Raw genomic sequence first — 12,772 nt, forward strand, 5'->3', positions numbered from 1 at the left:
GGTGCTAAGTTGGGCTGGATGAGCTTGGAGCTCTCTTCCAACCTGCTTGATTCTGTGATTCTATGAACTCTCTCACTATGGATGGATTCTTTCTCAGCCCATGGGCACAGGGGACAGCATTGCTGGAGTTGCCACCAGATGAGTGTCAGCCTCCATAAGAGTGGCAGCACCATCTAGAGGTACAGCTCAAACAAGCCAGGTCAGAGTTCTACCAAACACACTGCCTCAGCTCCTAAGAGCCCAGGAATAAATCCCTGTGGTCCACGTCAGGGCCAAGATAAGAGGGAAACCAGGCCCTGCCAGGACTCACAGAGCTGGGATATTGTAGTTCACACAGACAGAAGCATCAATCCAGCATCCTACTGTCACAAGCCTGTGTTGCTCCTGCTCTGCTGTTGGCTGGCAGTCAGTCTCCTCATGGCCATGGGCTAGAGGCAAGGGAGGACACAATGTGTCCAGTAGTGCCAGCTTCCCACAACTTACTTTTGCTGGCTCTGAAGTGGGACCTGCCGACGGTCTGCTTCACTATGTTTGGTGTGACTGTGCACATCTTCCACCGCAGCAGCTTCCTCTGCTCCCAAGGCAACTTTTCCACTAGGAAGGCAAAAGGGCAGAAGGAAATCAAACAGAATGCCCACGTTTTGTACAGCAGCACCCAGGGGAATTGTTGTGGTTTACTGCATGGGCACCAGGCCTGTCAAGGAGGCCCCTTTGCAGAAGACTCTATGGCTAGGGGAGATGCAGGATGCTGGAACAGTTGGTGGCAGCCTGACTCATGCTGCAGCCTGTGGGAGTAGACCTCACTTTATCCCAAGACCTTTGGACCTCAGAGCAGCAGCAGGTCTCATCATGAGAGAGGTGCAGAGAAAGCCCCACCAACCAGCTCCCACATGTGTGCTGGCACCTCTGCTTGCTAACAACAGGCTGGGCACTCTGATCCTGCCATGGCAACAGACTCTGGCTCACCTCTCTCATCCCACGTACTGAAGTAGATGGTTGGAGGCACATTAGGGAATAAACTGTAGACAAGAGCTGGTTTGAGCACTTTCTCCTGATCCTCGGTGGGCTGGGCCAGGCACTTGATACAGTTCCTAGGAGATGAAGGAGCAGGCAGTTGGCTAAGAGTGAGCAGCAGCCCAGGGACAGAGAAGGAAGCCAGAATATCAGGTGTCAGCAACGTGCATGACTGCAGTGTGGTGCGAGCTCTGGGTGCTAAGGTCAGTGACCCAGGCTGCAGCAGTGAGGGGCTGAGCTCACACTGCAGGCCCATGCCAAGTGCTCCAGCTGCTGGGGGGGCTCTGCTTTGCCAGGGCAAAGCTTGTTACGTGACAAGCCCACGGGAACAAGGAGTGGAGACTCTCATGCATGTGTGATTTAGCCACTGCAATCCTCTTGGGTTTAGTGTGCTGCAACCTTTTAATGCAGCAATCCCTGAGCTCGGGGTTGAAGGGCAGAATCTGTAATCTATCTGCTAAGGTTCTGATGATGCTGTCTAGAATGAAATAGCAGCCACTGCAGGCAGTGGAAGAAACCAGAGCAGAGCAAACTACTAAGCAACAAAGAGCAGGAAAAGAAAAAGAAATGTAACACACTGATCCCAAACTCCCTTGCCTTGATGAAGGGACTGAGTATAGCTTACAGCAAAGGGGATGGAGATGAGGACAAGTGAATGAGAGGCCTGCAGCAGCTCTGCTGTGAGGACAGACTGAAAGAGTTGGGGCTGTGCAGGCTGGAGAAGAGGAGGCTCCCAGGTGACCTTCTGGTGGCCTTCCAGGATCTGAAGGGGGCCTTCAAAAAAACTGGGGAGGGACTTTTTAGGCTCTTAGGGAGCGACAGGAGTGGGGGGAATGGAGCAAAGCTGGAGGTGGGGAGAGTCAGGCTGGATGTGAGGAGGAAGCTGTTCAGCTTGAGAGTGGTGAGAGGCTGGAATGGGTTGCCCAGGGAGGTGGTTGAGGCCCCATGGCTGGAGGTGTTTAGGGCCAGGCTGGATGAGGCTGTGGGTGTCCCTGGCCATGGCAGGGGGGTGAGAGCTAAATGATCCTTGTGGTCCCTTCCAACCCTGACTGATTCTACGATGCTACAAGAGGTGTTTTCCCAAGTCCCTGTATATGCTTTTCCCCCTCCTACACTAGATTTGGTAATTTAAAGTTTGTTGCTTGACAATAAATTATATTGATTAATGTTCCTTGGCATAAAACTGGTTTTGCCCAGAGACTGAAGGCAGGAGACAGCTGCAAAAGCTTCAAGGCCAGCCAAGTGCACAGCCCACGGAGAGAAGTGGCCAACATCCCTCCCTTGCAATCACAGCAGGCATTTGGCTCAAGCACTGCTTTCCCCCCACCTGCCTCCAGAGGACAACCAGCCACTTCCTGCCATAAACAGCTGCTGGTCCAGTTTATGTCACCTCTGCAGGACTTTCACACCCAGAGCCCTGCAAAAACCTGAGGTTCAACAGTTGTGCACAGGAAGCCTTCCTCACCTCCCGGGTGTCATGATGGAAAGCAGCAAACTGTAGGGCAGACAGCAAAGCCCAGGACAGCCCCAGTGCAAGGGGCAGCACAGCTAAGAACAGGTCTCACAAAGGTCTGCCAGAAGTCACAGAAGCAGAGCTCAGATGACCACAGGCTGGCCAATCCTCCACTGAGAAGCCTCCCTTCCAAAAGCTAAAGAAAACCCCAGGGCTCAGGGCTTGTTTCTAGAGGCAACACTGAGGCACAAGACATCACTGATCTTTTGCTCTCTCTGGTCCAGGAGAGCTCCACTCTGCTTCATCTGCAAGGCAGTGACACTGGAAGATCACAGTTTAATGCAGTCAACTCAAGCCAGTAACTGGCAGCAAAATTAAGACCCCTATGTTGCAGTGGTGGAGGCACCCTCAGCACCTTGCAGGCTGCTGTCAGTACCTTTGGTGCGCAGGGTGGCAAAGAAGCTCGCTCGAGCTGGAAAGCCTGCTGCTGCCTCCACTTCACTCCCCTCCATACTACAGCTCTCCTCTGTGACCAGGGAGGGCAAAGACAGACAAGTTTAGACAAAGATGCCAATTTCAATGCACTATTTACAGCTACTAACCTGGATATGAGAGCCGCAGAGCCACAGGATGATGCACCAGTGAGAGAGGAAGCATCTGAGTCACCTGCAGGAGGGGACAAATTCAAGCTTTGCCTCTGCAGGGAGTGAATGCCTACAGAGTTAGAAAGGGAAGGCAAAACAAAAAACAGTGCAGAAGACAGATCCTTCCCAACTGCCCCAAATCTTTGGATCCTGGGTTTTGCCCACCAGTTGGTGGCATAAAAGGCAGGGCAGGGAGCAGAGCTGACAGCCCTGCACAGATTAAAGAGATGGGTCAAGTTTTGGAGCAGGAGAGTGGTGAACCCCAGGCTGTTCCCTATGCAGCTCTGCTTTGCAGCTACACTGCTTTGGGGTTCAGCATGAGCTCTCAGCCATCTTAAAATGACAACATGAATGGAAGGTAAGAGGGCAGCTGAGCTCAGCTCCAGCTCCCACACAGCCCACATACGCTCCACCTCGAGGCATGGAGCACAATCCACCCCATGGAACCAGCACTCACTGTCCTCATCCTCCTCCTGGCTGCAGCCCTCATCCAGACCATCGGGAAGTTCTTCCTCTGCTTCATGCTGGGGAAGGCTTGGCTCCGGCAGTGACTGCTCAGCAGTGACACTAGGACAAAATTACAGTAGAAAGAGGGACAAAAGCTTGCCAGGGCCATAAGACCCAGAAGACCACTGGGACAGCATTAGATAACGTGGGTGGGGGAGTGACAGCACTGCCTCCCCAGTGCTGATGTACAGGCACTTATCCTAAGCTAGCGCCACGGAGAGGCCCCAGGGCACCCTGGGAAGGAAAGGTTTCCAGAGCAGCAGAAAGCAAGAGGCACAAGGGCAGCAGGAGCTCCACATCCACGCACCCTCCCTCTGCTGCATCAGCTGTGCATTCCTTTAGGAACCCATGTCTCTGCCCAGGAAAGCCTTAATAAACCTGACCCAACAGCAGGCTTCACCCAACACATGTGCAGGGCCTGCCACAGCAGGCAGGGCCCCGCGACTGCGTGGGGTGCAAGCCAGAAATGCCACACAGCAAGTCCATGCTGAGGTTGAAGGAGTAAGCAGAAGGGCTCAGAGCCACCTGAAGTTGCTCTGTCAAGCTGGGGGTGGTAGACCAGACCAGTGTGCCACAGATGGGCTTTGATAAGGGATGCAGCCTCTGATTATACTTACAGCCACCCCCACGCTGCCTACAGCACATCCCCTCTCATCACACACAGATACAGAGGCCAGCCCAGTGCAGCCTCCACATCCTTCCCTGCTCCTCCCAGCTCCACTCACCTGAGCTTTCTCGGGAGCACAGCCTGGGCCTGCTTCTCCTCTTTCTCCAGCTGGATGGTGGACATCTGTGCTGCCACTTCAGAGAGGGCAGCGAGGTGTGGAGGCTCTGCTCGTGCCAGCCGGTGCCCAGCGTGCAGGCTCAGGGCACCCAGCAGCGGGCGGTGGGCACTGTGCCCGGGGGAGCTGCCACACGAGGCCGGGGGACGGGCGCCCGGCGGCTCGGTGCAGACAGCGGCGCCGCCGGTGCCCGGAAGGCTCGGGTTAGCGTTAAGGCGAGGGCTGCCCGGCTCCGAGTCCAGAGGAGCAGTGGTTTCTCTCGGGGTGAGCTGTGCGACGATGTGCTGCCCCCATCTGCTGTTTGCTTTGCACAGGCTGCCCACGTTCCTGAGGCCAGAGCTTCCAACCTCGTGTCCAAAGCTGGTGCGTGTGGCAGCCTGTCCAGCTGGCTGCTCCGCGGCCCCTGCGAGGCTGAGCTCTGCCTCCTTTTCTTTCAGGCTGTGCATTGTCCTCCCGGCCACCCCCTGAGAGCACTGGTCCTTCCTGAGGATCGTGCTGCTGGGCGTGAGGGTAGGAGGGGGGGCTGCAATTTGCTCCGACCACAGGTTGCTGCTTTTCACTGCTCCGCTGACCAGGCTGCCAGGGGAGCCGTCTCCATTTTCCCTGCAGCGAGGCCACAAGGCAGCAGGGAAGCTGTGGGTGTTCCTCACCTTCTTTACCTCCAGCGACTGCAGCAAAGGCACTATAGCACTGCTGGGCCATTGGAAGGGGCTTGTACTGAGCACTGACTTGTAGGGGCTGGAAGCCTGCTGATCTGAGCTGAGGGCAGAGCCTTTGACCCCAGGCCCAGAGTGTTCTTCCACTAGTGGAGGCAGCAGGCAGGGCTCCATCAGCAAGGAAGACATCAGCCTTCCTGTGGCAAAGCCAGCGTCTGGAGGGCTTGGGAAAGGAAACCTGGAGGGCTTGGGTCTGAGGCAGAAGTGTTGGTAGAGTAGAGCATTCCTGCCCAGGTCCAGACAGGGCTGTACCAAGGGCAAGCTCAGGAGGGCATCTTTACCAGGGTGTGTGTGGCACAGTGACAGTGGGCACAAGGAGCAGGATTGCTGCAGAGAGATCCCTGAGGGCAGCAGGCTGTGATGCTGGAAAGCACTCACATACTTCCTCTGCAAATTCCAGATAGGTTTTGCCTGCTGCTGAGCAAGGTGCCAGGCCTGCTGCAGCCGAGCTCTCCCTGCTGGAAGGGTGCCTGGCTCGAGCCTGATGGTAGTCTCCTGTTTGGGGCCCAGGTTAGCATGTTCTGCTCCTGAAGAAGCCATGTGGAGTCATAGCACAGGAGGCATGAGCAGGTCAGTCATGGACAGCAGCATTTTTGTTGGCCTGAAACAAGATGACAGCATGAATGATAAATCAGAGAACCAGTCAGGGTTGGAAGAGACCACAAGGAGCAGCCAGTTCCAACCCCCCTGCCATGCCCAGGGACACCCTACCCTAGAGCAGGCTGCACACAGCCTCAGCCAGCCTGGCCCTAAACACGTCCAGCCATGGGGCCTCAACCACTTCCCTGGGCAACCCATTCCAGACTCTTATCCCTCTCAAGCTGAACAACTTCCTCCTCACCCTCAGGCTGAATCTCCTCACCTCCAGCTTTGCTCCATTCCCCCCACTCCTCTCACTCCCCAGCAGCCTAAAAAGTCCCTCCCCAGCTTTTTTGTAGCCCACTTCAGACATTGGAAGGCCACCAGAAGGTCACCTGGGAGCCTCCTCTGCTCCAGCCTGCACAGCCCCAACTCTTTCAGTCTGTGCTCACAGCAGAGCTGCCGCAGCCCTCTGAGCATCCTCCTGGCCCTGCTCTGGACACGCTCCAGGAGCCTCCTGGGACCAAGGCAAAGGAAGAGCTGGCATCTCACACGAAACCAAAGAATGCCAAGGACAGCTCAGAGAGGGTGCTAGGAAAAGTGCCACCTGCAGGAAAGCTTGCATGCTGCAAACGTGCAGGAGGGCCTGGCTGTCGGCCAGGGCTAGGGGGCACCAGCCCCAGCACAGCAGCCCTAGATAAGAGAAAGAGAAAACAAACCATGCGCCAAGTGCTTGTCTTGCTTTAACACATGCCTGGAGGGGTCCTGGGTACAACCACGATAGGAATTCGTATCCCGAGCAGGCTGGCTGGCTTGCTCTGCCACCTTCCAGCTCTCACAAGCAAAAAGGGAAGCAGAACATCAACCATCACTGAGTTTTCTTGCAATACCTGCTCCTTTCTCACCCGAAAATTAAGCCTTGGGCCATCAGTTAAAGCAGAGGTAGGAGATCACAGGATTTGTTTGCAGCACCACACCCCCCGCAGGGCTTGGGGAGACAGACCTGCACACTGCAAAGACCTGCACCTGATAGAGCTCAAGCTGAGAATCAGGCCCCTGTCTCCACTGCACAGCAGGTCAGCAGCATCCCAGTCAGAGGTGGGAATGCCTCTCACCCCCAGGAGCTATACAATCCCAAAGAGAGCTGCTGACCTGCCAAGCTCTGCAAGGGAGTATGGAAAGGGTCAGGTTTGCTCCATACTCACATCTGCACTGCTCGTTAGCGCTTGTACAGTTGCAAGGAGGAGAGAGGAGCAGTAGCATCCCCCTGTGAGCTGCAGCACAGAGGAGCTGAGCTCCAGGGAAGGGAATCCCACAGGCAGTACAGAACTGAGCTGTAGCACACCCGCCGAGTGCCACCCGATCCGTGCCCTGCAGTACACCCAGCCGCCTTGTGACATTCACGACGATTAGCACACGGCAAAAAGCCTGCGGCTCAGCGACCACCACCTGCCCAGCTCAGGCCTCCCCCCCAGTAAACAAGCAAGCGAAGCTTGCCTTCGACATGCCACTCCCCTGCATATACCCAGGTCACAAGCATGCTTGAACCACAAAGTGTCCCTGGCACACTGTGCTAGTTTGAGACTAGCTGGAATATTTTGGTGAGAAGACTTTGATTTTAGGCCATGAAAAGGAAACAGTGCTGATGTCTGCTGCACTCAGAGGCTTGCTGAGATGGATAAAAACAAGAACACATAACACAGATAACACAGTTGCAGTGGTTCTCTGTCGCAGCTGGTGCCTGTGCTGTTCTCCCTGGCCTGCTTCTGTGTAACTAATCCTTCTGCTTCCTAACTCCCCTGGCTGATCCTCCAAACTCACCTTGCACATAAGACAAAGTCTGGGATAAGGCAGAGGGGTGGAAAGGAGGTGGAAGGGTGGTTGGGAGCCTCTCTTGGAGACTCTGGTTTCCAGGAGGGCTCTTGTGTTTCTGTATTACCTTTCCCTTTTATTTAGGGCCAAGAGGATGCTCAGAGGCTGCAGCAGCTCTGCTGTGAGCACAGACTGAAAGAGTTGGGGCTGTGCAGGCTGGAGCAGAGGAGGCTCCCAGGTGACCTTCTGGTGGCTTTCCAGTGTCTGAAGGGGGCTACAAAAAAGCTGGGGAGGGACTTTTTAGGCTGTTAGGGAGTGAGAGGAGGAGGAGGGGGGGAATGGAGCAAAGCTGGAGGTGAGGAGATTCAGCCTGAGGAGGAAGTTGTTCAGCTCGAGAGTGGTGAGAGGCTGGAATGGGTTGCCCAGGGAGGTGGTTGAGGCCCCATGGCTGGAGGTGTTTAAGGCCAGGCTGGCTGAGGCTGTGTGCAGCCTGCTCTAGGGTAGGGTGTCCCTGCCCATGGCAGGGGGGTGGGAGCTAAATGATCCTTGTGGTCCCTTCCAACCCTGATTCTCTGATTTGTGTATCTACTGTAACTATCTGCCTGTATCTTGTGCTAAGCTGCAAATAGAAAGCTCCATCCCTTGATTTCCAGCTGCCTCAGTCTAATCTGGGTGATTTCATAAGAGCAGGGGGGCAGGGAACACCCAAAACATCACACACACCAGCCAGTGAAGCCGTGAAACAAAACCAACACAAAAACACAAGGAGGTAAACGAACCTCTCCCCAGGGCCGCTGCAGCAATGCCAGGGGCAATGCCAGCTCGGTCAGTGCCTGTGCTCTTCCCTAGCTGTTACCGACCTTGCGAACCCAGCCTGCACCCAAAGCCACCTGTGCCCCTGCCCCACCCGGCGTTACAGCTGCCCCTGCACTGTCCTGCTATAAAAAGTGCTCTGGCCTAATGGAGTTGTAACAGGGGTCATGAACCTTACACTCAGCTTAGACACAGGCCAGGAGCATGCCAGCAGAAGCCCTGCGTGACCCCACGCTGCAGCAAATCACAACAGCGGCACAGATGTGACCGGCACAGGCAGGAAGGTACTACTGGCTGCTGTGTCTGCCAGGGTGGAGCTCTGAGCATGGCACAGCCTTAGCTGCCACAACCAGCTCAGCCAGGGCTGGACCCTGACCCTGCAGTGGAAAAAGGAGAACATGCTTTGCTTGCCCATCTTTGGAGCAGTTTTGCCACAAAGGCAAAGAAGAGGAGGCTCAGGGCAGAGCTCATTGCTGTCCACAGCTACCTGAAGGGAGGCTGTAGCCAGGTGGGGTTGGGCTCTTCAGCCAGGCAAGCAGCAACAGAACAGGGACACAGCCTCAAGCTGTGCCAGGGCAGGTCTAGGCTGGATGTTAGGAGGAAGTTGTTGTCAGAGAGAGTGATTGGCATTGGAATGGGCTGCCCAGGGAGGTGGTGGAGTCACCGTGCCTGGAGGTGTTGAAGCGAAGCCTGGCTGGGGCACTTAGTGCCATGGTCTGGTTGATTGGCCAGGGCTGGGTGCTAGGTTGGACTGGCTGAGCTTGGAGGTCTCTTCCAATCTGCGTGATCCAGCCTGAACCTCCCCTGGCACAACTTGAGGCTGTGTCCCCTTGTTCTATTGCTGCTTGCCTGGCAGAAGAGCCCAACCCCACCGGGCTATGACTTCCCTTCAGGTAGCTGTGTGAGGTCTGCCCTGAGCCTCCTCTTCTCCAGGTTGCACACCCCCAGCTCCCTCTTCACAGGGCTCTGCTCCAGGCCCTGTGGTGACACTCTTAAAATAACAAGAGCTTGCGAATGTATGGGCTGCAAGCTGACCTAATTAACATGCTGTCAGCCTCCTGCAGCCCCAGGTCAGAGTCAGACAACTGTGACTTGTGGTTTTCTATGCCACTGCAGGGTGAAATTTCACTTCACAATTAGAATGGGTAACATCTTTTTCTAAGTAACACCTGAGTTCACACCAAGCTCTCACTTGCAGCTCTGGGACCTTTTAATTTGAACAAGCAAGTTAACAGCAATGCAAAATGAAGAGTTTTTAAAGCCAACATACATTTCAAACCAAGGGTTTATACCCTTTCAACAAAAATACAAAGCTTTCAACAAGCTCGAGCACACTGATCTGAAAACAGCTGATGAGGAGTGCTTAAAGTTGGTGTTAACAGCAGTAGCACACAGACCAACAGCCTGGTGTGTTGCTATGCCAAGCAGTTTAGCATCGCTGCTTGCTCAGCTCTGGTATCATCCCGCAAAACCAGAGGCACAGGATGATGATCAATTCCTCTCCTAACCAAGACACTCAAGTTTTTGCTTGGCCACTTGAGTCCAAAAAGCAATACCAGTGAGAAACCACTTGGCAAGGGGATGAGTCGGCAAATTCCACCTGCATCCCAGGATTATCCTTGTGCCCAGCATTTGATTCAACGGCTGCACTGCTGAACTCCACACTGAACGGAGGAGGTGTGAGAAGGGCACCACTGCCCAAAATGCTCTCTTAACTAAGCAGAGCACTGCCTTGCAAGAAGAGCAGCACAGCTCAGATGCATGCTCCCATTCCTGAGCTGGCAGGGAGGGAGGAAGGCAAACACGGGCAGCAGGACACCAGACCAAGCTCCAGAACTGGAATCCAGCCACTGCCTCGCTCTGTGCTGTGGCAAAGTGCTCCCTGCATATATACACATGGGCTGAGTTGGGGACAAGGCTCACACATTTGATTTCACAGAAGACTCCCTCACCACTCTCAGGGCATCAGAGTACAGCATCAGATGAGGTGAGGGACTCCAGCATAGCCAGGCAGAAAATGGGGGTTGCAGCTTTGCTGTGGAAAGAGCACACAGGAGATATCTAAAGTAAAGGGCTGGCTTAGTGCTGGCCCCAGGCAGGCTGATCTAGCTGTGACCTAAGAGTGTGGGAGCCACATCAAAGGGCAAATGATCAGATCACAAGACATCGACTTCTCTGCCCTGACAGAGTTCTCAGGCCACCAAAGGGAACCTTGCTGCACAGCAAGTGGACCACAGGGGACCACACAGCTCTGTGTTTCCCTGTCAGAGAAGCAGGGAAGTCTCTGCCCTCGCTTCCATTCCCAGTTCCCATTTTCCCATCATGTGGGCTACAGGAACTGTTGGATCACAGTGTAGTGAAAGTGCAGGAAAACAAGTCTCAGTTAAAAGCAAGCAGCTAAGGCATAGGGTGTCCTGTAGCCTTTCACTGAGGGGGTCTAAAGCACCTTCCTGCAGATCCAGGCAGAGCACTCCCAACTGAGCTTCACAATGGGACAAAAAGCACAGAACTGTGCAGTGAGACCTGGGAGAGCTCAGCCACCAGTGCAGAAATTGGCAGGCAGTCAGCACAGCTCGGTTTCAGCACTGCTAGTTTTAGTGAGTCTGACCACACTCTCAGTCCTTGGCAGAGAAACTAAACAAAGGTGGAAGACTTGGGCTGAGTGGAACAAGTATAAAATAACAACATACAACAAGGAGACAGGAACTGCCCAGTTAGCTCAAAACAATCAATTCTTTATGTCTTGTCTTAATACTTTGTTCTGAACCATATCTGGAACTGGAAGGAAAAGCTCCCAGGTGTGCCCCTCAGTATGTGATCAGGATGCTTCTGTGTCTTGACTAGAGTGGGAGAGATTCTTAGGGAGGCACTGTAATTGGCTCACCCCATAAAGCAGTCCCTCAGAGCTTGGGACTGGAGAAGAAACAGAAATTCGAGTTGGGAATAAGCCACCAAATACTGCCAGACCTGCAACATGGGATCAAACTGGGAAATGCCAAGGAATGACAAACAGCCCAGCCAGTAGGGCAGCCAAAGCCCCTGACCTGCATTGGTGACATGACATCTTCATGCAGGCATCATTATCTGAGGCCAGTGGCATTTGGCCCTGTAAGTGTCCTCTTTGCAATGCAATCTCTGCTATGCTGAGAAGGGCCCCAGACAGGACCAAAGAGCAGGAGACTCTGATTTGTCATCAACGGAGTTTGCCTACTACAAAACTTAAAGCCTGCAGCAAGACAGCAAGGTAAGGTCAGACAAATACCACTACCTGCTGGGTAAACCCACTGAGAGTAAAAAACACCAGATAAAACCCTGTAACCAGACCAGCAGTGTACTGTTCACTACCACAAACTGCCCAGGAGCTGCTAGGTGTTACAAGTCTGTTCAGTGAGGAAAACACAACAATAACTAAGAGAAGCCAAATCAGAGTCAGGTAGGGAAGGCCTCGACATGGAGCTGTGGGGCTGGACTCCGACACCCATGAGATCTGTGCAGCCCAGCCGGGTAGACAATAGGCTGTGCAGAGCTGCGAGCTCCGCCACTCCTGTGCCACTCATTCCCAGCTAGGGCCCTGAAGGCACTCAGGAAGCACTGCCAGCCTGTCTCAGCTGTTCTGCAGCTCTGCTATCCAGGCCCATTGACTCACCCAGCAACAGCAGCGCAGCCAGGATGCAGGTGGAAGCACTAACGGCCTGGCTGCCTCAGCACCCTGCTTGGGTCCAGCAGAGCACAGCTCCATCCCCAGTACTGCCCCCACTGCCCCTGGAGAGGCTCGCAGGGGATCCAGCTCTTTCTCCCTGACACTCGCTTAGGGAACAGACGCTGGTTCTCATTTTTTTCCAGGGAAAAGTCTTTTGAGATCGCTGTCCTGCCCCGGAGCCCATGGCTGAGACGGCGATCTCCGCACGTCTCCGCCTCAGAGAGCAGAGCATCCCAGTGCCGCCTGCTCAGCCGCACGGGTCGCGGCCTGGCGCACCCCAAGGGGACAGAGTCAGGCCATGGGTGGCCTGAGGGTGAGCAGGGTGTCTCCTCGGGGCCCGGGCACAAGCCAGCTGGGTGCCAGGGTACGGCGCTGGGGCACGACGGGCCAGGGGTTCGGAGAGGCGGAATGCAGGGGCGCGGGAGGCAAAGGGCCGTGGGCCCCTGGGAGGATCCGGGGGGTGACAGCAGGGGACGGGGGTCACGTACTCGCTATGAGGGGGGAAGGGCCCCGCTCCTTAGCGGGAAAGCACTCTCGGCCCCCCGCTCCCGTACTCACCGCCTGCCCAGAGCTCCAGGCCCCGCCGCTCCCGCACGGCCGCCGCACCGCCCGCCGTTACCATAGGGATCCGGAGCGGCGCCGCACGGGACTGCACCGCCCGGCAGCCCCCGCGCCAGCCGCACCGCGCCCCCTAGCGGCCCGGCGGGCACCTAGCCTGGGCACCGGACAGAGCAGGGGAGCAGCGGGACGCC

At 55.4% G+C, this 12,772-nt stretch overlaps 1 protein-coding gene across 1 annotated transcript in view; it reads right to left on the bottom strand.

Moving 5' to 3' along the window:
• TTLL4 (tubulin tyrosine ligase like 4) overlaps positions 1–12,703 on the bottom strand; it is a 28,155-nt gene extending 15,452 nt beyond the window's left edge. Inside the window, exons 1-6 of the mRNA XM_064165084.1 lie at positions 12,579–12,703; positions 4,344–5,717; positions 3,569–3,678; positions 3,070–3,133; positions 967–1,091; positions 484–594 (exon numbers count right to left, since the gene is read on the bottom strand). Of these exons, the coding sequence (XP_064021154.1) occupies positions 484–594; positions 967–1,091; positions 3,070–3,133; positions 3,569–3,678; positions 4,344–5,656 (1,723 nt within the window). The 5' untranslated portion in view covers positions 5,657–5,717; positions 12,579–12,703. The remainder of the gene's footprint in view (positions 1–483; positions 595–966; positions 1,092–3,069; positions 3,134–3,568; positions 3,679–4,343; positions 5,718–12,578) is intronic.
• Between the last annotated feature and the right edge of the window lie 69 nt (positions 12,704–12,772).

The sequence above is a fragment of the Pogoniulus pusillus genome, chromosome 2 (assembly GCF_015220805.1).
Source record: "Pogoniulus pusillus isolate bPogPus1 chromosome 2, bPogPus1.pri, whole genome shotgun sequence".
Taxonomy (NCBI): domain Eukaryota; kingdom Metazoa; phylum Chordata; class Aves; order Piciformes; family Lybiidae; genus Pogoniulus; species Pogoniulus pusillus.